The sequence below is a fragment of the Thamnophis sirtalis genome, unplaced genomic scaffold (assembly GCF_051295495.1).
Source record: "Thamnophis sirtalis isolate CommonGarterSnake01/CBP01778 unplaced genomic scaffold, rThaSir2_p1.2 scaffold_14, whole genome shotgun sequence".
In the NCBI taxonomy this organism is placed as follows: Eukaryota; Metazoa; Chordata; class Lepidosauria; order Squamata; family Natricidae; genus Thamnophis; species Thamnophis sirtalis.
This window is the reverse complement of record NW_028261394.1, coordinates 24,193,489-24,215,840: the sequence shown is the minus strand read 5'-3', so window position 1 is coordinate 24,215,840 and position 22,352 is coordinate 24,193,489. Positions and strand designations below refer to the sequence as shown.

Genomic DNA, 22,352 nt, shown 5'->3' with positions numbered 1-22,352 from the left:
ACCTTGTCTCCAGCATCAGCCCAATTTCCATTTTTGCAGCCATTGTTAGGAAAAGGGTGAGGGGCTGCAGCTCAGAGTTCAGTTTGGAAAGGGACACATCTGTCCCCATAAAAAAAACAGGATGTGCAGGATGTGGTTGCCAGCATCCATTGCCCAAGCAACTGGACAGACTTGATCTGGTAGCCACCAAGGAGACTGCGTTTATTTACCTGGTTCTTTTGTGGCTAAACTGTTTCCTTATCAAGGATTTTCTTCAGTGGTGCTCCAGCAGGGCTGCTAAGAAGCTGAGAGGTATTCAAAATAGCAATAATGCTTCCCGTCTCCCTCCCAGCCATTCTGAAGTCTAACTCCAAAACATCTGGGTGTGTGTGTGTGCGCGCGTAATTTTATTAAAAGATTTTTTAAAACAAAGATCCAGATATTCTCTCTAGAGCAGTTATAAATTTACCCTTTTTTCTAAGTCTAGATATTCTCAGTCATCTAGGTCATGTTTGTCCCAAAGATGCTTTTTCAGGAGGCAACTGGACTTTCTTGTTTTTTCTTCGAAGACGTTTCACTCATCATCCAACAAGCTTCTTCAGCTCTGACAGGATAATGGAGAATGGAATTTCCAATTTTTTTTTGCATAATTTATTTTTATTTCTATTTGTCTTACTATCAACATTGTCAAAGCTTGATTTTTTTTGAGAAATAAACAAGGGTTGACTTGAAAGAAGAGCCAGAGGGCTGTTAAGTGCAGGGCCTGCATACTCAGGATTCACATCCTCAGGTGGCCCTTTTCTCAGTTCACAAACTTCACCTAGGGACTAGGGATGTTCAGGATCACCATCTCCAAGCAGAATTCATTGATCCAACTCATTGGTGTCGGAGAAACTGCCAACATGCCATCCCTTTCCATGAGGTAAGTTCAATAGAGACCAATAAATGGGTTTTTTTCTGTGTATTTTGGAATAGCTCCACTTGAACTGAGGCTACCCCAAAGTTTTGGCTTTCTGGAAATTACTAAAACTAAAGTGAAGAGACCTTCTGGAGACCTTGTTGTGATGCAGGTTACTTCAAACAGAGAACTGCATTTTGATTCTAGAAATCATGTAATTCTACCCTAATTCTCTCCTGTTTACATGAAGTCCTTGGGAGAAGCCATTTCTTGGCATCATCATAGCAATAGCAGTTAGACTTATATACCGCTTCATACGGCTTTCAGCCCTCTCTAAGCGGTTTACTGAGTCAGCATATTGCCCCCAACAACAATCCGGGTCCTCATTTTACCCACCTTGGAAGGATGGAAGGCTGAGTCAACCCTGAGCCGGTGAGATTTGAACAGCCGAACTGCAGTCAGCTGAAGTAGCCTGCATTTAACCATTGGGCCACCTCGGCTCTGTCTAGGACCAAAGCTAAGATTGTGATTGAATCAACAGACTTCCAGATACACAGCTCTGCAGTGTTGCTGAGATTCAATCTCGGGTCTATTTTCCCCACCCAGCTCCTAACAGCTTTCAGATACCCATCCAGAAATTCCCCCAAAGTGGAGATGCATCCCTTGCTCTCAAAGGATTGATGAATGGTAGATGTCAAGCCTGGTGGCACCCCACACCCAAGAGCCCGAGGAGCCCACCTCTCCCCTCAGCCACTGGGATCGCCGGTTCGGCCCCAGGTGCATTGCTCCCCAATCCCAAGCTTCACGGAAGGTCCAGAAGGACACCGTGATCCAAGCTATCCAAGACAGCCGGATCAGGAAGAGGATCCTTTCGTGGTGCCACTCCAGCTTATCAACAAAGCAGGCGATCTAGTTTGGGTTTCATCTGGAAAAGGTCCAGGATTCTCAACCACGTTCTTTTCTCAAGAAGCTTCAGGGAATACAGATCGACAGTATGTACTCCGCCGGGGGTGGCCGACTGCAGGCCCTCCGGAGAAGCTTCCCTGCTTTGGCCCTCAGGCGGCCTCAGAATCCCCGCGGAGAGAAAAAATCTGCCGGCATCAGCAAAGCACGACGACGGCACAACGAACGGCGTATGCGCGGGGCGTCGAGACGCGCCTTGAAAGGACCCGGTGATGCGAGACTTCCGCCCGATGAGATCAAGCCCCGCCCCTTCCGACTCCGGGAAGCAGCAGGTTCGCCGGATCCCTTCGCCCGCTCTGCTGCCATGGCGCTCCTGTGCTCCGGTGGCCGCTCGCTCCTGCCTCCTCGCGTGGCCGCCCTCGCGGTCCGAGCCAGGTAACGGCGCCGGCATGTGGGAACGCGGCCGAGAAGACCAGGCCGGCCGCGGAGGGACGAAGACGGCGACCCCTTTTTGTCCTTCGGCGGACCCCGTGGCGGGATCGCGGCGAGGAGGGCGGCCGTGATTGGGCGGCTCGGGGGGCGGGAGCGCTTGCGAGGTCTCCGATTGGCGACCTCGGTGTCCTTGGAGCGGAGACGCGCGGGCGGGGGTCGAGCGGGCGGGGTCTCTCGCGGCACCTGTCCCAGCCTCGCCCCGCTTCTGAGGCGCCCCATGGCGGCGAGAAGCGGTCTGGGCACCCGCCCGGTGGCTGGCGGTTCCCGCCTTAAGCGGCGCTTCCGGAGGCCTCCCCGGCGCCCGAGACTCCCTGCTCTTCGGGAGGGGGGGCGGCACTGGGGGAAGGCGGCGGACCTCTCCCTGCAACCTGCGGGCGGCTCTTTACCCCGCGCGAGCCTGGAGGGGCGTCGGCCTGCGGGTGCGGTGGGGGGTCCCGAGGGCTGTAGCTGCTGGTGGTGGGCGAGAACTTGGGCTTCCCTCCTGCGGCGGCCCTCGGAGGAAATGCCGCCGGGCTGATCTCCTCTTCCTGGACGCTTCAGCTCCTGGTGGGCTCACGTGGAGATGGGCCCCCCCGACCCTATTCTGGGGGTGACGGAGGCCTTCAAGAGGGACGGCAGCGCCAAGAAGATGAACCTGGGAGTCGGGGCTTATCGGGATGACAACGGGAAGCCCTATGTCTTGAACTGCGTCCGCAAAGTAAGCTGCTTCCTCTCGGCTTCCCCCACCCCCGGGGTCAGGACAGACGTCGAATGGGGCGGTTGGAGTCCGGCCTGCACTTGAACGGTCTCTGGCCGTTTCCCAGCGTGTGGGTAATGGACCGGCCATCAGCATTGATGGGGCTCGGAGGGAAGTTTCAGGATTTGGGAGCAGCTGGAACTTAACTCCCCCTTCCTTCCTTCCTTCCTTCCTTCCTTCTCTTGGGCTATCAAATGGCTGAAGGTGTGCATGATGGGTGAGGGTTATAGAGTTTACTGATGGAATCCAATCCAGAGACTGGGAGTGGCTTGCTACAGCTTGACCAGGGTCAAGTAGCCGTCTTTTAGCAGCATCAGCTCTCTCACTTAACAGCTACCAGAAGTCTGAATGGGACCAAAGAAATGGCTTGATTAAATGGACAATCTGCCTATTCAGAAATTATTAAAGCAGCACCTAGGGTTGTGTGTTTATATGTTGCAGTAGTCAAAATGAAAATTTAAATAAGTGAATCAACTATGAATGAGGTGCAGGCTTGGCATTAAATAAGTGATAGTTTAACTTTTCTGGAATGTTTCTTAGGAAAGACTGACAAGATTAACAAAGACAGTTCAGAGAACAAATTTGCAGATGTAAGAAGGGGGAAGGGCAATCTGAATTTAGGGGTTTGCATTTTTTGCACTGAAAATTTCAGAAAAGTAACCATAGGTAAAATTGGCCACTTGAAGGCTGGCCTAGCCAAGGGAATGAGTAATGGGTGTAGCAAAATGCACTTCAGGTAGAAAAGTGATTACTGCTCAAGCGCTCAACTATTTGACTAATTCTTTCTTTATACCGTATTCATAATCCTACAAACTCCCTTCTCCTCCCTGTTGAAACCCTACTTTATTTAGAATAGTAATCTAGGAACAGTATTGGGTGAATATTTCCAATTTACAGGCGGGAGAAATTGTTAAGTAAATTGAATGTCTTTATGATCTAGGCAGAAGCCCAGATAGCTGCTAAGAAGATGGACAAGGAATATTTGCCCATATCTGGGCTAGCAGACTTCAACAAGGCATCAGCTGAACTGGCTTTGGGAGAAACAAATGAGGTTATACAAAGTGGCCGGGTAAGAAGCCAAATGACATATATATTAAGTGCATTCAGACAGAGGTTCCTATATCAGAAGGTGTCTTTGCTGCGCAAGATTTGGATCAGTTGTGGATGAAGAGTTGACTTCTGTAGCGGCCTTAGCTGAGCCTTTGAAATCATTTACCCCAATTGCTCTGTTGGGAAAAGGTGAAAGCAACTGTATAGCTCACCGGTGACAATGCATCTTAATTTTGAAAACACTTGGAGTTTCTGGACCCCAGAGAGGCAGCGTTTCGACAGGTGAACCATCTCCTTTCATTCCATTTGTTGGAAAAGGTAATATGTGGGACACGTAAATGCAGTTTTGTCTGAAAATTCTGAAACTCCACCTTTTCCTTATCTTTGGCTTGGATGTGCTACCATGAATCAATCCTACAGTTCAGTGTGATCTCTTGATCTCTCCTCAAAACATACTCACAGTGCCTGAGTCCAGAAGAAGATATATTGTGGCTATCCCAAAGTTAATTTAATCACATAATGTGCAGGAAGTAGAAACAATGTCATCCTTAGGTTAGCTGCATCTGGGAACCAACCCTTTGGAGCTGCTTGTATCTCGAGTGGTTTCAGTTTTCACATTCCCCACTGGAACCTTGCAATCCCACCCATTGCACAAATTAAATCACCCCATGCAAGGGGCTATCTGGCCTCAAACTTCATTGTGAGTAGCATCACTCCCCTCAAGCTCTATTGATGCTCTGTAATATCGCAAAAACAATTGAGAATTGCAGTAGTTCTTTTCAGTTGGTTGAGCATGTCACCTTCGCAGCAGAGGTAAACAACTTGTGGCCCTGTGGATTTTTCTGGGACTTCCCTTCTCCAAATTTGTAACTTAGATCTGGGGGAAGGTGGATTTTGGGCTCCCATTTCCTGCTACTTTAAGGTTTTTGGCTGCAAAATTAGAGAACAGGCTCAATGTTTGCTGAGCTACAACAATCTCTTTTTCTTTGTTGGTATCTGGATTTCTCATGTGCCTTCTCTGCATCCTTTCAGTATGTTACTGTGCAGACAATTTCTGGAACTGGGTCTTTAAGGGTTGGAGGCAACTTCTTGGTGAGTGCTCATTTAAAATCTTTAAATGTAGAGAATAGGTCTCCTTGAGCCATCTACAAGCTCCAACTCAGCTGCCTCCTCTTTCTTCCTGTTTAGCAACGATTCTTCAGCTCCAGCCGTGATGTGTTCCTCCCCAAGCCTTCCTGGGGGAATCACACACCCATTTTCAGAGATGCTGGAATGCAGCTACAAAGCTATCGATATTATGACCCCAAGACGTGCGGCTTTGACTTCACCGGAGCGTTGGAGGACATTTCTGTAAGTTTACACCTATGGGTAGATACGGTGGGAGGATCACATGTGTGGAAAACATAGCCCAGAAAGCTCCAGTGAGAGGCAAGGCTGATGGTAGCTGAAGTCCTGTAGCCACTTTCCAAAAGCCAAGATGATGTGTGGGAGGCTCATTCTGTAGGCAGGGACTCGTATCTGATGCATGAAACTGCAACAATGAGAAGAGGAGTTACCATGTTTTGTGATGGGGGAAATGACTCTTAACACTTCTTATTTAAAGGGATCGTGATCCATGCCTTATCCCCGCATCTTCTTTTCTTTTTTAAAGAAAATTCCAGAAAAGAGCATTATTCTATTCCATGCCTGCGCTCACAATCCCACTGGAGTAGACCCTCGTCCAGAGCAATGGAAGGAGCTGGCGGCAGCAGTAAAAGTGAGTGCCGGGCCCAGGCAGGGGTCTTCCTTCAGCCCTTGCGGGCTTTGGCTGTGCTCCTGGGGCATCCTTTGGGCCGTGTAGGGTGCAGGGGAAATGGGTGTTTTGTTTGATTTTAATTACGTTGGGATTTGGCCACTTTCATTGACTGGCGTCTTGATTTTTACTTTATAATTTAAATTTCTTTTTGTACCTAAAATTGGCTTTTCTTTTACATTTATATCTATTTTTCATATTGTTCTTAATATTTTATTTTACAAGTGGAAGAGTGCTTTGACTTGAAGTCAAGATTTGCAGCTAACAAATTGCTTTTGGGGAGGCATCTTATCCAGGCAACTGCAGGCATTTGCCTTTTTTTGAATTATTAGAGCTAACTATGAAACATAATTCTTTCCCCCTTCAGGAAGAGGCAGGGAAGCTGAAGACTTTGAGTGGCTGAAGGAGGGAAGAGGGGACTGGGTGGGTGGGGAAGGGTGGTGGTAGTTGGAAAGCCTGTGGGATGGGAGCATCCTGGACCACGTGGGACTTGACATTGACCTTCTTGTGGCCACATCTTTGGCCTCTGGCGGTGGAGGGAAAGCTGTTGGGAGAAAACAAGCCGTTTTGTTCAATATACGGTGCTTTCAGAACACTTTTCAAGGACCTCTGATTGGAGAACTCCCGACTGGTTGGTTGCATTGCTGAATAGCTGAGCCAGGCCAGGGGGACCTAGGGAAAGGACCCGGGTGAGACTGGAGGCAAGGCCTCCCTTTAGTCACTCATCCTGACCAATCCTGATTTTCAGCGGAGCTATAGAAATGGTGGGAGTAAAGAGGCACCTAGAGTAGTAATGCAGAGACCCAAATATGAAGGTGGTGGAGTCCAAATACTTACCCGTGTTTGGGCTTATATGGGGTGTGTGGCTCAGTTTCTGGGTAGTCTCCAACGTCCGTGTTTGGAGGGAAATTACTGAAAAACGATAGGGAATCCGCCGCAGAGGAGGATGCAGATTGCCTGGATCTCCTTCGATCAGGATTCAGACCAGGCTTCTTGGTCTTGTTGGGACTTCTCAGCAGTGGTTGAGAATGGTGAAGGCTTTGGTGTCCTGGAAAGCTGGAGATGGAGTAGTTCTGTTCCTGCCTAGTTCCAGGCCGTTGTTTGGGGAAGCCAAGCACCTGGGGCTCTGGTGTGGGAATGGCAAGTCTCAGTCCTCTCCCTTCACTGTTTAGCCTCTCCTGGGAGATACCATCACTAAGTTAATAATGCCTGTATCTCTACTCTGGTCCGGGTTGCTGTGGAGGTTGCCCAGCTTGCAGCTAGAAGGAATGAATGGGAAGAAAGACGCTTCAGAGTAAGCCTGGGAGAGGCAGAGCTCTTGCCTTTTGGGGTTGGGCTCCACTTCTTGCAGAAGCCATGGCTGGAAGCTGTGTCCAACAGTGGCTGCTGTGCCAGTGGCAGCCGTAGGGACTCCCTTCTCCAGAAGGAGTCGGCAAGAGATGGGCCGCGGGGGGGGGGGGGGGGGGGCTGCCCATGTGCTGCGGGGAAGGTGGGGTGGACTGCAGGTTAGCCTCCGCTTTCAAGAACATCTTGCCCTGGAAGGAAGGAAACATCTTGTGTTTCCTTCTGTTCTTCTGCCTTCCATGCATTTTGGGGTTTTTCAGTGTTGAATTGCATGCATGAGATGCTTGTGTGTTACACATTTCAGGCCTTTGGGGTATGGGTTTGTTTTGTTTTGGGGGGGGGTGTTGCATGAAAACCTCAGGGGTCTTGTTGAGCTGCCCCCTTGTACAAGGAGAGAGCCAGCAGCCGAATGTTCTGCTTCAGTGGCCACCCTTGAAAACTCTTTTCCAGAAAAGGAACCTCTTCACCTTCTTTGACATGGCCTATCAGGGGTTTGCCAGCGGGGACATAAACCGAGACTCATGGGCTGTCCGTCACTTCATTGAGCAAGGCATTAACATTGTACTCTCCCAGTCCTACGCCAAGAACATGGGTCTCTACGGTAAGCCTTCTCTCTTCCACCACTCCCCCCCCTACGGACCCCTCAGCACTTCCTCTTTCAGAGCGCAAGGAAAGGCTCGAAAGGGGAGTTTCTGGGGTGCCCCCAGGAGAAATGGGGTGCCATGACTTTAGAACACCTGTGGGGGAAGGGGGGTTCTCTTGGGTTGCTCCCAGAAACCATGGCTAGCGAGAGCCTGCTTGCTGCCCAGAGGGTGCAGGGGCTGGGCGGTTCGTGCCATCTGTGGCCCAATTTGGGGTACAGCAGAACCCATGCAGCCAGTCAGGAGCCTCCATTGGGGTCTCCTCCACCTGCTAAATTGGGTCTGTTCCCAGGAGCACATAATCAATCCTTCCAACACTAACCAAACTGGCTGGGTTTCTACAGCTGCCCCCACCCAAAATGGAGGATGGAGCTAAACAAAGTTCCCTCCTCTCCCTTGGGGCTGTGGGAAAAGATGGCCAAGACTTCTACCTGGCAGGGCCTGCTTCTGCCTTGGCTGCAGTGCCGGAGCCTCCTCTGGGCCAGTCATGCAGGGGAGGTGTGCCTGTGAGCCCAGACCTTCAACCGGAGCCCTCCCAGCTGCCCTGTCCCCCTGTCTCCTCCTTGCAAGGGGTGGACCCTCCATCTTGAAGGAAGGAATCCGAGGATGACGGGACGTCTTCAGGAGAGGACTATGCCAGAGATTTGTCCTGTCAACGGGGCCAGGGGACAAGGGGGGGGGGGCTGGGTGGTGTTGCTGGAATAGGGAGGAGGGGTCCACAATTAACTTGGCTTCTGCCTCCAGGGGAGCGTGTGGGCGCCTTCACGGTCATTTGCAAGGACTCCGAGGAAGCCAAGAGAGTGGAGTCCCAGCTCAAGATCCTGATCCGCCCCATGTATTCCAACCCCCCCATCAATGGGGCTCGGATAGCTTCCATGATCCTAAACAGCCCTGATCTGCGGAAGGAATGGTGAGGGTCCCGAGAGGCCAGGCAGAGCCAGATTCTCTTCTGTGCTTTGCAGCCGGAGGCCTTTGGGCAGGGGGGCCTCGGGGCAGAGCCTGGCATGAAGGGCCAAGTATTCTGTCCTTCACAGAAATGCTTCCCCTTCAAAGCGGCCTTTGGAGGTGGGAAGAGCCTCTTTCCAAGTTGGCTTGCTTCTCTCTCTGGGCTCTGAGATGGGGGTCATGGAGAGCAGGACGGGGTGGGGGTGGACCCGCTCTCCCTGCTGCTGACCACCCTTTCTGACTTCTCTGGGCAGGCTGGCGGAGGTGAAAGGAATGGCCGACCGCATTATCGGCATGCGCACCCAACTGGTGGCCAATCTGAAGAAGGAAGGCTCTTCTCATAACTGGCAGCACATCACTGATCAGATCGGCATGTTCTGCTTCACAGGCCTCAAGCCGGAACAGGTAAGAAGGGGGCTGGCCCTGCCTCCACCCTAGTTGGGCTCTGTTGACCTCTTGCCCCCTTTATTTAGCAGCCAGACCCTGGGGGGCTTCCGAGAAGCTTGCCTCCCCTGCCTTAAGGAGGACCCTTATTTTCATCTCTACTGAGCCTCAGATACTTTGATGAAGGGGCTACAATGGGGACCTTTGGTTTGTAAATTAAGAGTCTGCCCAATTCTTTCTTTCTTTCTTTCTTTCTTTCTTCCATTTTCTCTTTCTCTCATTCATTCATATCTTGCCTTTATTACTTTCACATATGTATAATTCAAAGTAGCAAACATTTCCAACACACCCTATTTTCTTCACAACAGCCCTTTGAGGTGGGTTGGGCTGAGAAAGAGTGACTAACCCAAAGTCAGTAAACTTCCATTCCTCTAAGGCTGGACTAAAACTCACCGTCTCCTGGTGATAGGCCCAACATCACCCAGCCGGCTTTCATAGCTAAGGTGGGACTAGAATTCACAGCCTCCAGATTTTTGGGTCAGTACCTTGAACACTATAGCAAACTGGCTCTCTACTGCTCTATTATTTTCTTTTAAAACATGAAACGAAAAGGTATACTATCCTCTCTGGTTTTCAAGACTCAATCAAGTCTATTAAGGTACAGGCTGAGGGATTTTTGTGTGTGCGTATGTAGTTCAAGCCTGCAAGATAATGACACCCCTGTTTGTGTTGAAACAACTCTGCAGGTTGCCCATCAGCTTCTGAGCCAGGTTCAGTCCTGTCAGTTGGGGGGAGGGCAGTAAAATCACTGAGAACTTTGTGTCTGGTTGCTGCCCGGAGAGGTTCCAGAGGACAGAGGGTCATGTTCTTGCTGTGCTTCTTGAACTTGCTGAAGTGCCCTCAGTTTTGATCATTGGAAATCACCTGGGCTTTTAGTTTCTACTAGCTGATAACTTGACGTTGTCCGGGTGTTAATTTATAGGGGGGGAAATGTCCGGACCAAACATAATTTCTAATGTTGGATTTTCCCTCTTACCAGAGGGAACCCCCTGGTGGAGTATTGTGAAGCTGTTACCATGGCAGCTCTACTGCGCTGTACAGTAGAAGCCATTTTACGGCAATACAGTATAATTCATTTTAAGGCACAACAGGCTGTATCTTAACAAAACACACACCCTGAGGGGTTTTAGGGGTGTCTTACCATATATAGTGTTGTATTGAAATAACTTCTCTCCTACAGTGTAGCATATAAATTAGTGAAAAATTAAAAAAGTGAATGTAACTGGTGATGCCCAGAAACCCGCAGGATAGCAGGGATTTTGCCCTCTCATGTTGGTGCTACCTTTGCTGCAGCAAAGAAGGAAGCAGTTCAGGGGGTCTCCGATACTTGGCCAGTCAGGCAGACTCCTGAATTGAGCCTTTTGTTTTCCAGGTGGAACGGTTAACCAAAGAATTCTCCGTCTACATGACCAAGGATGGCCGCATCTCCGTTGCAGGCCTCACCTCCGGCAATGTGGCTTACCTGGCTCACGCCATCCACCAGGTGTCCAAGTGAACAGGGAGGATTGTCCGGATGGCTTCGTACTCTGGCTAGGCGGGGAAGGGAGAGAGTAGGAGGAGCAGCAGCGCATAGCACAAGCATTTCCCTCCCTTTTCATCATCTGTCACTTGGCTGTGTTCGTTGCCCCCCCCCCCTTTCATCGCTTGAGGTGACTTCCGGTCGTGTGTGCAAACACTCCGGCATCCTGAGCTGGGCTAAGAAACTCTGCCTCTTTGCGGGGGTAGCCTTCCCCAGGACTACAGCTCCCATAAATAGCCAGCCTAATTTTCAAGTGTGCCCTGTTCAGTCTGCCTGCTTGGAGTGGACGTTCTTCTCCCAAACTCTGTGCCCAGGGATTCAAAGCAAGCTCTGAAGGGAAAGTGGCTTTTTTATTGCTAGAAAAAGTTCTAATTTGTTCCTATGACAGGAATATAAGCCTTTTTTTTTCATTTCCCAAAAGAAAGCAAGTTAGCACAGTTTTTTAAATGATTCACTGACAGGTATAATTCTGAATGCCTTTCCTTTCCTTTGAGGTTTTTGAGAAACCCTCGTGTGTCCCATGTCCAGGATGGGATGCTTGTGTGGAAAGCTTTCCTCCTGGGGTAAAGCTTGGCAACATTGGCATATGTTGTGGCTCTTTAAAAACACAACTTGCCAGTGTTGATTTTTCTCAGCTGCTCAGCTCACCAAGAAAATACTTTCTCTTATTCAAATTTTTTTTTAGTGCTGCTTCAGTTCTGGTAGAGATAGTTGCTCAAAGGTGTGTGGCAGAACATCCACAGAAATGGAACATCGCATGCATTAAGTAGGACAGAAGTTGCAAAACTGACCCCCCCCTGCAATCCTGGCACTGCAGCCCCTCTTTTGTGTTGTGAACACTGGTATGATGGAGCCCTGAATCTTCTCATGGAAGTCTTAAGAACATCTGAATGCTCCCCCCTCCCCCATTTGAAAGCAGAGGGCAGGAGAAAGCTGCCATCAGTTGTCAACCAACGAGCTTTACTAGTTGCGCACCTGTCCTGTGCCAGGTTGATGCCAGGGTGCTCGGTCTCCCCAGCTGCGCCGTCTGTCCCTTCAGAACCCCAAGTGGGTAGAAGCATTCTGGGAAACCTGCACAGCTGCAGCCATTAAATGCCTCCCAGGGTTCATGCATCCTGTGACGCCTCTTCGGGAACCGATCAGTGGAAGAGCAAAGCCGCTGAAAGAGACACAGGTGCTGTGGCTGCTGAGAAATCCCAGCATCCCCATCCTGAGAGCTTGTGGACAACCTGCCTCTTGTGCAGCTGCTGGGCTTCAGCTGGCCCTCTGTGAAGCCGCCAGTCTCTGCCTTCCTCTCCTCCCCCCCCCCCTTTAATAAAGCTGCTGTACATCACACCTTGGTCTGGGAGTCTTTAGGGCCCCCCTGGTCGCTGGCCTGGGGCCCTGCACGGTGGGGGGGGGGACTTGTTGGGAAGTGGCATCCATCTTGGACACCAGGAGAGAAGATGCCGGGCTCAGCTGGGCCTTGGCTCCACCAGGGAGGCCCCGGAGCTCCCTTGGGGCTTCTTTCGGCTGAATCGCCCCTGCCCTGCAGAGAGCAGCCTGGCCAGACACCTCCTTAAGAGCCCTGTGCCTGGGCTGCTTTAAAGGGGGCCCGACCGGTGGCCTTTGGGTGCCCCTTGCTCTGAAGCCCCCATGGAGTCTCGGCGCTTCCTGCTTTAATAAATCCCCCCAAATTCCCGGCGTTGCGCAACGTGCGGGACCATAACGATCTCGGGGGGGGGGGGGGGCTGGAGCAGGCCGCGGGCTCTCCTTCCCAAGCGGGGCTTCATCGCAGCCGGGCTGAAGGGCAGGAAAGTGTCCAGGAAATCATCCAGGCCACCTCAAGGGGGCGGGCGGGGCGGCAAAAGAGGGAGGGAGCGGCTTCCTTTTCCCGGCGGGCAGACGAGGGTCGCGGCCGGGAGAGCACCGGGCGGGGCGCGCGTGCTTGGGCGGGGAGGCGCTTGGCCGCTCCCGGACTTCGCCCCGATCTGGGAGGTCCGGCCGCGTCGCCCGGGGGTCTCGTGCCGGATTCCCGCCCCGGATCTGGCCTGGGGACCGGCGGGTGTCCGTCTCCTCCCTGCCCCGAGCGGCGCGGTGAGGCTCGGGGCGCGTTGGGCGGCTGGGCGAGGGGAGTCGGGCCGTGTGAGGCGGCCCCGCGATCTGCCTGGCTACCTTGCCGGAGAGAGCCCGCCAGGCCCTTGCCGAGCCGCCCGGTGCGGGCCTGTCCCGAGAGGGGCCTCTTCCCGGCCTCCGCGCAGGGCAGGAGCCTTCCGGGCGATGCCGGCTCAGGCCTGGGGGCGGCTGTGTGGCCTGGCGAGGAGGGGGCTTGGCTGGGCCTGCAGCGCCCGCGAAGGGCATCCAGGGCGGTGGGCTCCGTGCCGCCCCCCTGAAGGACCCCCTGGAGCTCTTTGCAGGCTCCCCTGCCGGCTCTTCACACGCAAGAGCTTATTTGGGGGGCAGTTTTGGGGAGGAAAGTCTGGGGGGGGGTCTAAGAAGCTGGGAGGGGGGACTGATGTCCCTGGCTTTTCTTCCTAGAGGTTCTGCTGCTGTTGCCCTGCAAGGACCCCCCACCCACCCACCCACCCTCTGGTTCCAAGGGATGTGTGGCTTGGCTCCCGGGATAAGCTGGCTTCCAGGAGAAGATGACTCAGAGCCACGTGGGCATCAACAGGGACTATGGCGACTGGGAGTGGAGCGCCGACGCGGGCGAGCGGGCCAGACTGCTGCAGAGCCCCAGTGTGGAGGAGCGCCGGCCTGCCACCACCTCCATGCTGGGCGCCGTCTTCATTGTCGTCAACGCCGCGCTGGGTGCGGGCCTGCTCAACTTCCCAGCGGCCTTCCAGATGGCCGGTGGAGTGGCAGCTGGAATCGCCATGCAGATGGTGAAGGGCCCTTCTTGGTGCTGCTGGGCCAGGGCATGGGTCACGGGCTGGGCTGGGCCTTGGGGCCAACGGGTGCCCCTCAAATAGACTTGTCCTTGCGGAAGGGAGCTGGCCCAGGGCCTCCTGCTGCCTTCCTTTGCTGGCCAGGGCTTATTGCCAGCCTGAGTGTTCCTGAGGAGGAGGAGAAGGGTGGTTCTGTTAGCCAGGCACAAGCACCAGAGGGCAAGTGCTGACTCCCTCCATGAATGCTCTTTGGGGTCCCAAAGGGCCTGGCCGGAGAGCCTACAGGCAGCCCCCACTTACAGGCCAGAGAGCTTGTCCTGTGGGGTGTGGGTTGCCTATACCCCCCACCCTGCTTTGCTGCAATAGCAATAACACTTAAGAGTTATATGGCGCTTTCCAGCCTCTCTAAGAGGTTTACAGAGTCAGCATATTTCCCCAACAAGCTGGGTCCTCATTTTACCCACCTCCGGAAGGATGGAAGGCTGAGTCAGCCTTGAGCCTGCAGAGATTCAAATTGTCAGCAGTCAGCAAGAAGTAGCTTGCAGGACTGCTGCACCACTGTGTGTGTGTGTGTGTGTGTGTTGCATGGGCTGTTCTACCTGGTGCCCCTCCCTCCCACCTAACGCTGCCCTTCCTTGCCTCCTTTGCAGGGGCTGCTGCTTTTCATTATTGGAGGACTGGTCATCCTGGCCTACTGCTCCCAGGCCAGTAACGAACGCACCTACCAGGAAGTGGTGTGGGCTGTCTGTGGCCGAGTCCTGGGCGTGCTGTGTGAGGTGGCCATCGTGGTCTACACCTTTGGCACCTGCATTGCCTTCCTCATTATCATCGGGGATCAGCAGGACAAGAGTGAGTCTGGCAGTGGATGCCCTGGGCTGCTTTCCCCAGACTTCTCCCAGGTCTCGTCTTCGGCGACGTCTTTGTTTTGGGCAGCCCACTTTGAACTCCAGACGTAACCAAACAGCCGACCCCCATTTTTCACCCTCCCCTCTAAGGCCGGTGACTTCCTGCCCAGCACTCTCGTCTTCCACATCTAGAATTTGTCCGCGGTTTTCTCTGAGGGAGCATTGCCATCCTGTAGTCCCCTGGTGTTGGCACAAGCCCTTTTCTCAGCACTCATCCTGCTAATTCGGTGGATTGGGCCCTTGGATGCCAATTGTCTCTTTCTGTGTTTCCGGAAGTAATTCCAGTGCTGATAAAGAGCTGCGCCAGAGAAGGGAGGAGCTGCTGGTTCACGGATCGCAAATTCACAATCAGCCTGACGGCCATTCTCTTCATCCTCCCCCTGTCCATCCCCAAAGAAATTGGCTTCCAGAAATACGCCAGGTACCTTTTGGTGGGGGGGGCTGCCGCTGGTGTCCATCTCCCCCAAAGGGGCCAACCCCCACAGGTGTTGACTCGGGGGGCTTTTTTTCCTGCCCGTTCGTAGCTGTGTCAGGTCCAAGAACTCTGGTTTTCCAGCTGCTGCTGCCACTTAGGTGCTGGTCTTTGGCGAGGTGGTTGCCTGTCTTCACCCCTTTCTCTCCACCCCCAGCCACAAACTTGCTTTCAGTTCTGTTCTATAAGACAAAGACCAATTTTAACCCTTAACTTTCACAGCAGCAAAAGTCTGGATCCCAGGAGGGAAAATCCTATGTTTTCACCCTTAATGCTTTCCACAGGGTTGTTCTTCTCCAGGCCGGCAGCTGCTCTTCGCCATCCCTTTCACCAACTGGGTTTTTAGAGCACCCTTCCCTATGCTCTATTAAAATCATGTTTAACTTGATTGTTTGGTCTAGTGGTTAAGGCACTGGGCTAGAAAGGGGGAGACTCTGGGTTCTAGTCCCACCTTAGTCATGAAAACTAGCTGGTTTTTCTCTTAGTCCAACCCACCTCACAGGAGTCGTCGTTGGGGTTGTTGGACAAAGAGGAGGAGGAAGATGTGTTGGATGTGTCCCATCGCCTTGAGTTAATTGTAAAAGTAATAAAGGTGGGATAAAAATAAGTAAATAATCTTAAAGATGAGAGCAGTTGCATAAAGAAGCAGTATTATTTTTAAACATATATGTTAATAAACAATATCAGGTAAGCGTATTAACATAAATCCAAGGCACATAAAAAAAGAAAGAAAAAAGAAAAAAAATAGGAGATACAAGAGATGCCGACTGCAAGGAGCCTACACAGGCCCTGTCATAAGCATTTGTCATCTGTCTAAAGTATAGCAGAGTACAATAAAACTAACATCTGTCCAAATTTGATAAACGTGATTCCTGTCTCTGATGTCTCATTAATTTTAACTTTGTGGATTTATTTTGTAACGTAGCACTTTAAGACACCTAGTTAATTCACAACTCTGTTATGTTAGCTTGAGTTTTCCAATGTTGGGCAATTATTGTGGCTGATGAATAAAGAATGCTCTCTTTATTTTTAAGCATAGAGTTTAGTCCTATAAATGCATTCCGTAGGGCTGGCTCTGGGGAGGATGTAATTCTTGGATTACTAGTAGCACTTATCTCCCCAAAGATTTCACACCCAAAGGGTATAATTTTATCGTAAATGAAAGACTAACCCTTTTGCTTTGACCACCTCTTGAACATTTGAAAGAATAATTTTGATATATTTAATACAATAATACAATAGCAGAGTTGGAAGGGACCTTGGAGGTATTCTAGTCCAACCCCCTGCCTAGGCAGGAAACCCTATACCGTTTCAGACAGATGGCTAACCAACATCTTCTTAAAGACTTCCAGTGTTGGGGCATTCACAACTTCTGGAGACAAGCTGTTCCACTGATCAATTGCTCTAACTGTCAGGAAATTTCTCCTCAGTTCTAAGTTGCTTCTCTCCTTGATTAGTTTCCACCCATTGCTTCTTGTTCTACCCTCAGGTGCTTTGGAGAATAGTTTGACTCCCTTTTCTTTGTGGCAACCCCTGAGATATTAGAACACTGCTATCCTGTCTCCCCTAGTCCTTCTTTCTCTTAAACTAGACATACCCAGTTCCTGCAACCATTCCTCATATGTTTTAGTCTCCAGTCCCCTAATCCTCTTTGTTGCTCTTCTCTGCACTCTTTCCAGAGTCTCCACATCTTTTTTACATCGTGGCGACCAAAACTGAATGCAGTATTCCAAGTGTGGCCTTACCAAGGCATTATAAAGTGATATTAACACTTCACGTGATCTTGATTCTGTTCCTCTGTTTATGCAGCCTAGAACTGTGTTGGCCTTTTTGGCAGTTGCTGCACACTGCTGGCTCCTATTTAAATGGTTGTCCACTAGGACTCCAAGATCCCTTTCACAGTTACTACTCTTGAGCAAGGTACCACCTATACTGTACCTGTGCGTTTCATTTTCGATTTATGCCAATCTAGCAGGAATTGGGTGCCAATGATGTATAAATTTCTTGCATTGAAGTTGAAGTCAATCAACCCAATTTTCATAACCTTTACCAATTGATCTCCTGCGTGGGATTACCAAGATCCCCATCCCAAGCTTTCTTTCAATCAGTAGGACCTCCTGTTTCTGTTTGTAATATACATTTTTGAAAATGTTGCTATTGAAATAAAGTATATATGAAATGTTTCTTGTTGATCACCACATCCCTACATTTTGCTCTCTTTCAGCTGCCTGAGTGTGATCGGGACCTGGTACGTCACAATTGTCGTCATTGTAAAGTATTTTTGGCCTGATCAAGGGATCTCCCCAGAGGCAATCACAACTAGGTACGTGAACGCTGGCTGTGCCCAGAGAGGCAGAGACTGCTACGGACTGGCATAGAAAATAAAGGCCTGACCTCCCCACTCCCCCATTTTCTGTACTGCACATCTGGCCGTCTTTTACATGACAGTGTCAATTATTGTGCATCGTTGGGGTTGGCCAGGTAACCCCCTCCCCCGCTCGGTTAGCAGCAGTAACTGGCTCACCTCTTCCTCGAGCTGCAGCTGCTATTCTGCCAGGGGAGGGGAGCAGCCACCTGGAAAGGGGGTCTCCTGTGGCCCAGCGTTGTTTCATCCCTGTAGGAGCAGAGGAGAACCGCAGTTGGGGCTGGGGGGGCTTGGCTGGGACGTCTTCTGCACGCCATTCTGATGAGGCGCTTGTGGGGGGAGGAATGATCCAGCCGTAGCTAATGTAACTCCTCTTCTTCCCCGCAGCCCTTCTTCCTGGGTGTCTGTCTTCAACGCCATGCCCACCATATGCTTCGGTTTCCAGGTAATGTTCGTGCAGCTCTGCTCTCTGCCCTGTGATTTGCCAAGAGAGGCTTTGCTAAGGGAGCAGTTGGACATTTTCCGTCCTTGAAAGCTCTAGAGCAGGGGTATCCAAACTTGGGAACTTTAAGACTGGCTGGGGAATTCTGGGAGTTGACGTCCACAAGTCTTAAAGTTCCCAAGTTTGGACACCCCTGCTCTAGATGCTATGGGGCCCTTTCAGCCCCCCCCCCCCCAGCTCTTGCTGGTGGTTTGGAGGAATCCCTCCCTTCTTGTTGTGGGGGAAGGGGTGTCTTCTGCTCAGGGCCTTGAGGCATCTTTTAGCTCCTCTGCATCTTTCCTGTGTATCCAGCAGAGGCTGTCTGAAATGGGATCCGGGAGCGACTTTTCAGTCGTCCTCCAAATTTGACTGGATTTTCTTCTTTCCTAAGACCGCAAACTAGTGGTGTGACACGCTGGGTATAAGAGTTGAACGAGTGCTTTTTATAGCTACGCCACCACTTTCGAAGGTTTTTGGATCAGTGGTTTTCCAAAGGGCCAGAAGTGAGTGACGGGAGGAGTCAAAGGGCCATTTTGTGCCAGAAAAAGTTCCTAGTTGAGCACGGACAGGAAACGCCAAGGAGGGAATCGCCATTCTTAGGGAGAGACTTCTGCCAGTGAAGGGTGTTTTATGGCTTCTTGGGTTGTGGGCTGACCACGTGAGCTGACCACTTCCTGAGCAGTGATTCAGGGAAGCTGGCTGATGAGAACCGATGTGGTTGTGTCTGAAACGAAAGGGCAGTTGGAGAGCCTGAGGGGATTCAGGGTGACCTGCCCTTACATGAGTTTCCTCTGGGAAGGAAGGGAGGATCCGGAGTGGCAGCCTGGGGGAAAAGCCCACGTGTGGCAGAGAATAGCTTCTCTCCTGAAAAAAAGCGCTTGTAAGTGGCCACGTGCTCCATCCAATGGCCGCTTCTCAAACTCCTGGCTACACCCAGCACAGTCTGCCCATCCTGAGCGATGAGAGGATGCACTTTTGATGGGGGGTGTTTATGTCCCCCCCCCCACAAGCCTCTCCCCTCCCCAGGACCGCTGATTGGCTTACATCTCAAAGAACTCTCTCTCATTGTACAGTTGTCTTGGAGAGACAGTCCAGGTACCTCTCCTTACAGTGTCCAGTGCCCTGCAAAGGAAGCCAGGTGGGTCGGATGGTCATAGACATAGACAGCATGCGGGCAAATGAGCTGTGCCAGCCTCGGAGCAATTCAGATGATTGCCGCCTTGCTGGGCATTGTGCAGCAAGTCAAATGGTGCTGGGGGAGGTTTCTGCCTGGGTGGCAACTCAGGAGGGATCCAGCACTTGAAGGGGAGGCCTCAAGGGTCGTCCCCACCTTCAGATTCCTTCTTCCAGGTTGCTTCTTCACCTGGCAGGGGAGGGAAAGGACCTGCTCCATATTAGGATCTTGGCAAAGATGCACCCAGAGACAGCACATACCAAGTGGGCAGGAATGCCGTGATCCAGACTCCAGTTCTGCAGCTGGGGGGCAAGCCTCTGACATGTCAGACTTGATCCTGGCACTCCTCTAGATGCGCCTGCCCCTCAGCCCAGCCCATGTCAGGGAGCAGCAGAGCCTCCCTTGAGAAGCCCCCTCTGGCCTCGGTGCCTGCGTTCCCCTGTGGAGCTCAAGAGGGGGGCAGGTTATGCCCCGCAAGCCTGAGCTTGGCTAAAAGTCAGGGAGGAGCTTTGGGCCTCTAAGGCTTCACTTGGCAGAAGGGGAGGAAGGAGAGCCCAAGCCCCAGCATTGAGTTTCCCCCTGAGAAAGTTCTCCAGCCACTGTGGAAAAGGCGGCGATGAAATGTGGAGGTTTTAAGGAGATTCAATGGCAAGGAATCTCTGCCAGGCTGAGTTCAAAAAAGTGGTGGCAGTTAAAATTATTCTCAGCTACTGGAATGAAATGCAGGCAGTAACTCCCCATCATTTGCTTAAGGAGGATGTTGTCCCGGGAATCTTGGATTCCTCGTTGGGAGTTTAGATGTTTCCAAAGCAGGACTCCTGAAATGGATGTCCGTCTATGGTGACCATATGCCTGCCTGAGTGGACGAAGGATGTGGGGACCTGGGGTAGCAGACTGCCGCCTTCTCTTGGGAATGGCGGCCTGGCCCCTCTTGCCCCAAAGCAGCTTTGCTGCACACACACACACACCCATCCACACACACCGAGCGTCTCTCTCCCCTTTGCAGTGCCACGTCAGCAGCGTGCCCATCTTCAACAGCATGAAGTGCCCGCAGGTAAGGTCCTGGGGAGTCGTCGTGACAGCAGCCATGGTCATCGCCCTCTTTGTCTACATGGGCACAGGTAGGGAGCGGATCCTCAAACCCAGCTGCTCGCTCTGCCCAGTTGCTTCTGCTTCACCCCTGGCAGAAGCCGGGCCTGGTGTGGCCACAGCCTCCCTCTGCCTCTACTAGGCGTCTGTGGCTTCCTGACCTTCGGTGAGAATGTGCAGCAGGATGTGCTGCTCTCCTACCCCTCAGACGACATCCCAGTGGCCTTCGCCCGGGCCTTCATCATCCTCTCTGTCCTGACCTCCTACCCCATCTTACACTTCTGCGGCAGGTGAGCAGGCTGGCCGGCCGGCGGGGGGAATGTGGGGAGGGGCTCCTGCTGACCCTCCCGAGGTCTCCCTCCTAGAGCCGTCCTGGAAGGTCTCTGGTTGCGCTACAAAGGGGAAAGCATGGAGGAAGACGTGACTCGGGAGAGACGCCGACGCCTCTTGCAGACCTTCTGCTGGTTCCTCCTCACCCTCCTGCTGGCCTTGTTCATTCCGGACATCGGCAGAGTCATCTCGGTCATCGGGGGGCTGGCCGCCTGCTTCATCTTTGTCTTCCCAGGTAAGGAAAAGGTTTTCTGGCTGGCGGGAGGAAGGCGGCTCCTCTTGGGGTTCTTGGCTGCGGGGTGGCCGTCTTCTCCCTTTCGGGGCTTGGATGGGCTGCTGGTCCAGGCCGCAGCCAGTTCAACTCAGCTCCGGCTTTGGGGACAGGATTGGCAAGGAAGGCAGCCACGGCCGCCCCTGAAGAGCCACCTCAGCTTCTGCCTGGGGCAGGAGACGAGGCCAGAGAGGGGAGGGAGAGCCTGGCAAAGGACGGGCAGGGTGTTTTCTGCCTCTCCAGGGAGAGGATGGGAATCCCCGTCTGGCTCCCTGAGGGCTGCGTCCTGCCCAGGGCTGACCCTTGGAGGGAGGGGATGCCTGCCTGGCTTAGAGACTCCCCCATGGAGCCCAAAGGGAAAAGTGCTTCCTCTCAACTCGTTCTCGTGGGGACGGAGGGGACTCGATCTCGGGGGCTTCTGTGAGGCTGTTGATAGGCTGCCAAATTCTGCTGGTCTGTTTTTCCCTTGCCAGGCCTCTGCCTCATCCACACCAAGCTTTCCGAGGTTCAGGGAGCTGGAGGAGTGAGGTAAGAGAGGCGCTTGGCCTTGACCCACCACCCCCTCCCTGCTCTTCTCCTCCTCGCTGGCCTGAACTGTGTTTTTGTCTCCTCCCTCAGCTGGTGGATGGTGGTCGGCTATGGGATGTTCATGGTTGTCCTTGGCGCTTTCATCTTTGGACAGACGACGGCCAATGCCATCTCCATGGATCTCAGGAAGTGATCCACCTGCCTACTTCTCTGGATCTAGGCAGTCCCATGTGGACCTCCAAGTAGCCCAACTGGAGCCCCAGTTTGGGGGATGCCTCAGCGTTGACAAAACACGACCCTCCTCTTGTTTTCCTGGTCAGCTCTCTGGCTTCCGGTGGCTTTTGGGAGGAGGGCTGTTGGCTTTCACCTGTTGCCCCCCCCCCAAAAAAAAACCCAGAGTTCCCATGGACTTCAGCCGCTGAGGAGGACGTCTCTCCATTTAGCCAAGGAGCTCAATTTCTCTGTGTGGACCAAGGATGGAATAAAGTGAATGTATTTGATTGTAATTTTTGTGACATCAAATATGGGAAGGAAGGGGTGTTTGCAAGTCAACATGTGAAAAGCACCGAGCAATTTTAGTGGGGGGAAAGTTCCCTCAAGTGACGCTGCTTTTGCTTTTTGTACCTGAAATTGAATCTTGCAAAACAAAGGGAGGGGGTGAGAGGAAGAAAACCTTGACTAGAAATGCATACTTTTTCCCTCCAGAGATTTGGAATTTATTTGGATTCATTCATTCATAACCTCCCATCCCCCCCACCCCACCCCCGTTTCAATCAAGAACATTGGTGCTTTGGGCAAAATGGGTGTGGCTTGTGGGGGAGGGGAGGGGTTCTCTGCTCTCCCCATTTGCTTCTGCAGCTGAAGCCTCCAAGAAGGAGCCAAACCCAGTTGCTCAGTTGGTGATGGATCCCGCAGGTCTGGCTCTTCGTGGGAAATAGTTTGTTCTGGCAGGAGAGAAAGGGAATTTGCGCTATTGTGGCTGGTGCAATCCGGCCAAAAGTTTATTGAACCCCCTTTTCTGGCCTGCCTGTCGGCACCCCGGGGCTTTGCCCAAATTACATTTCTCGGGTTTTGCAGCTTGAGTGGGCCTGGTGTACCTTTATGGGGAGTGGAAACCAGGGGCCTCT

General features: G+C 52.2%; 2 protein-coding genes across 3 annotated transcripts; both read left to right on the top strand.

Moving 5' to 3' along the window:
* Nucleotides 1-2,060: 2,060 nt before the first annotated feature.
* Nucleotides 2,061-12,076, top strand: GOT2 (glutamic-oxaloacetic transaminase 2). The gene is made up of 10 exons (XM_014053231.2): nt 2,061-2,215; nt 2,813-2,969; nt 3,949-4,077; nt 5,091-5,150; nt 5,247-5,408; nt 5,710-5,814; nt 7,645-7,795; nt 8,580-8,745; nt 9,035-9,185; nt 10,597-12,076. Exons 1-10 carry the CDS (start codon nt 2,145-2,147, stop codon nt 10,717-10,719), a joined length of 1,275 nt encoding a protein of 424 aa, XP_013908706.2. The 5' UTR covers nt 2,061-2,144; the 3' UTR covers nt 10,720-12,076.
* A 568-nt stretch (nt 12,077-12,644) lies between these two features.
* Nucleotides 12,645-21,731, top strand: SLC38A7 (solute carrier family 38 member 7). Of its 2 annotated transcripts, XM_014053229.2 has the most exons (11): nt 12,645-12,819; nt 13,261-13,607; nt 14,261-14,459; nt 14,792-14,936; nt 17,212-17,310; nt 17,740-17,797; nt 20,014-20,128; nt 20,239-20,386; nt 20,462-20,661; nt 21,171-21,225; nt 21,316-21,731. In XM_014053229.2, the coding sequence occupies exons 2-11, from the start codon at nt 13,368-13,370 to the stop codon at nt 21,416-21,418; spliced, it is 1,362 nt and encodes a 453-aa protein (XP_013908704.2). In that variant the 5' UTR covers nt 12,645-12,819; nt 13,261-13,367; the 3' UTR covers nt 21,419-21,731. The 2 variants fall into 2 exon arrangements, with proteins under 2 accessions (XP_013908704.2, XP_087584666.1); XM_087728540.1 differs by lacking the exon at nt 12,645-12,819 and having other exon boundaries at nt 13,266-13,533.
* Nucleotides 21,732-22,352: the final 621 nt, after the last annotated feature.

Bases quoted from the DNA above. Each gene is read 5' to 3' on its own strand.
- GOT2 (XM_014053231.2), top strand. From the start codon at position 2,145: ATGGCGCTCCTGTGCTCCGGTGGCCGCTCGCTCCTGCCTCCTCGCGTG. The intron at 2,216-2,812 runs GTAACGGCGCCG...TGGACGCTTCAG, and splicing joins GCCCTCGCGGTCCGAGCCAG to CTCCTGGTGGGCTCACGTGG. The intron at 5,151-5,246 runs GTGAGTGCTCAT...CTTCCTGTTTAG, and splicing joins GGGTTGGAGGCAACTTCTTG to CAACGATTCTTCAGCTCCAG.
- SLC38A7 (XM_014053229.2), top strand. From the start codon at position 13,368: ATGACTCAGAGCCACGTGGGCATCAACAGGGACTATGGCGACTGGGAG. The intron at 17,311-17,739 runs GTACGTGAACGC...TCTTCCCCGCAG, and splicing joins CCAGAGGCAATCACAACTAG to CCCTTCTTCCTGGGTGTCTG. The intron at 17,798-20,013 runs GTAATGTTCGTG...TCCCCTTTGCAG, and splicing joins CCATATGCTTCGGTTTCCAG to TGCCACGTCAGCAGCGTGCC.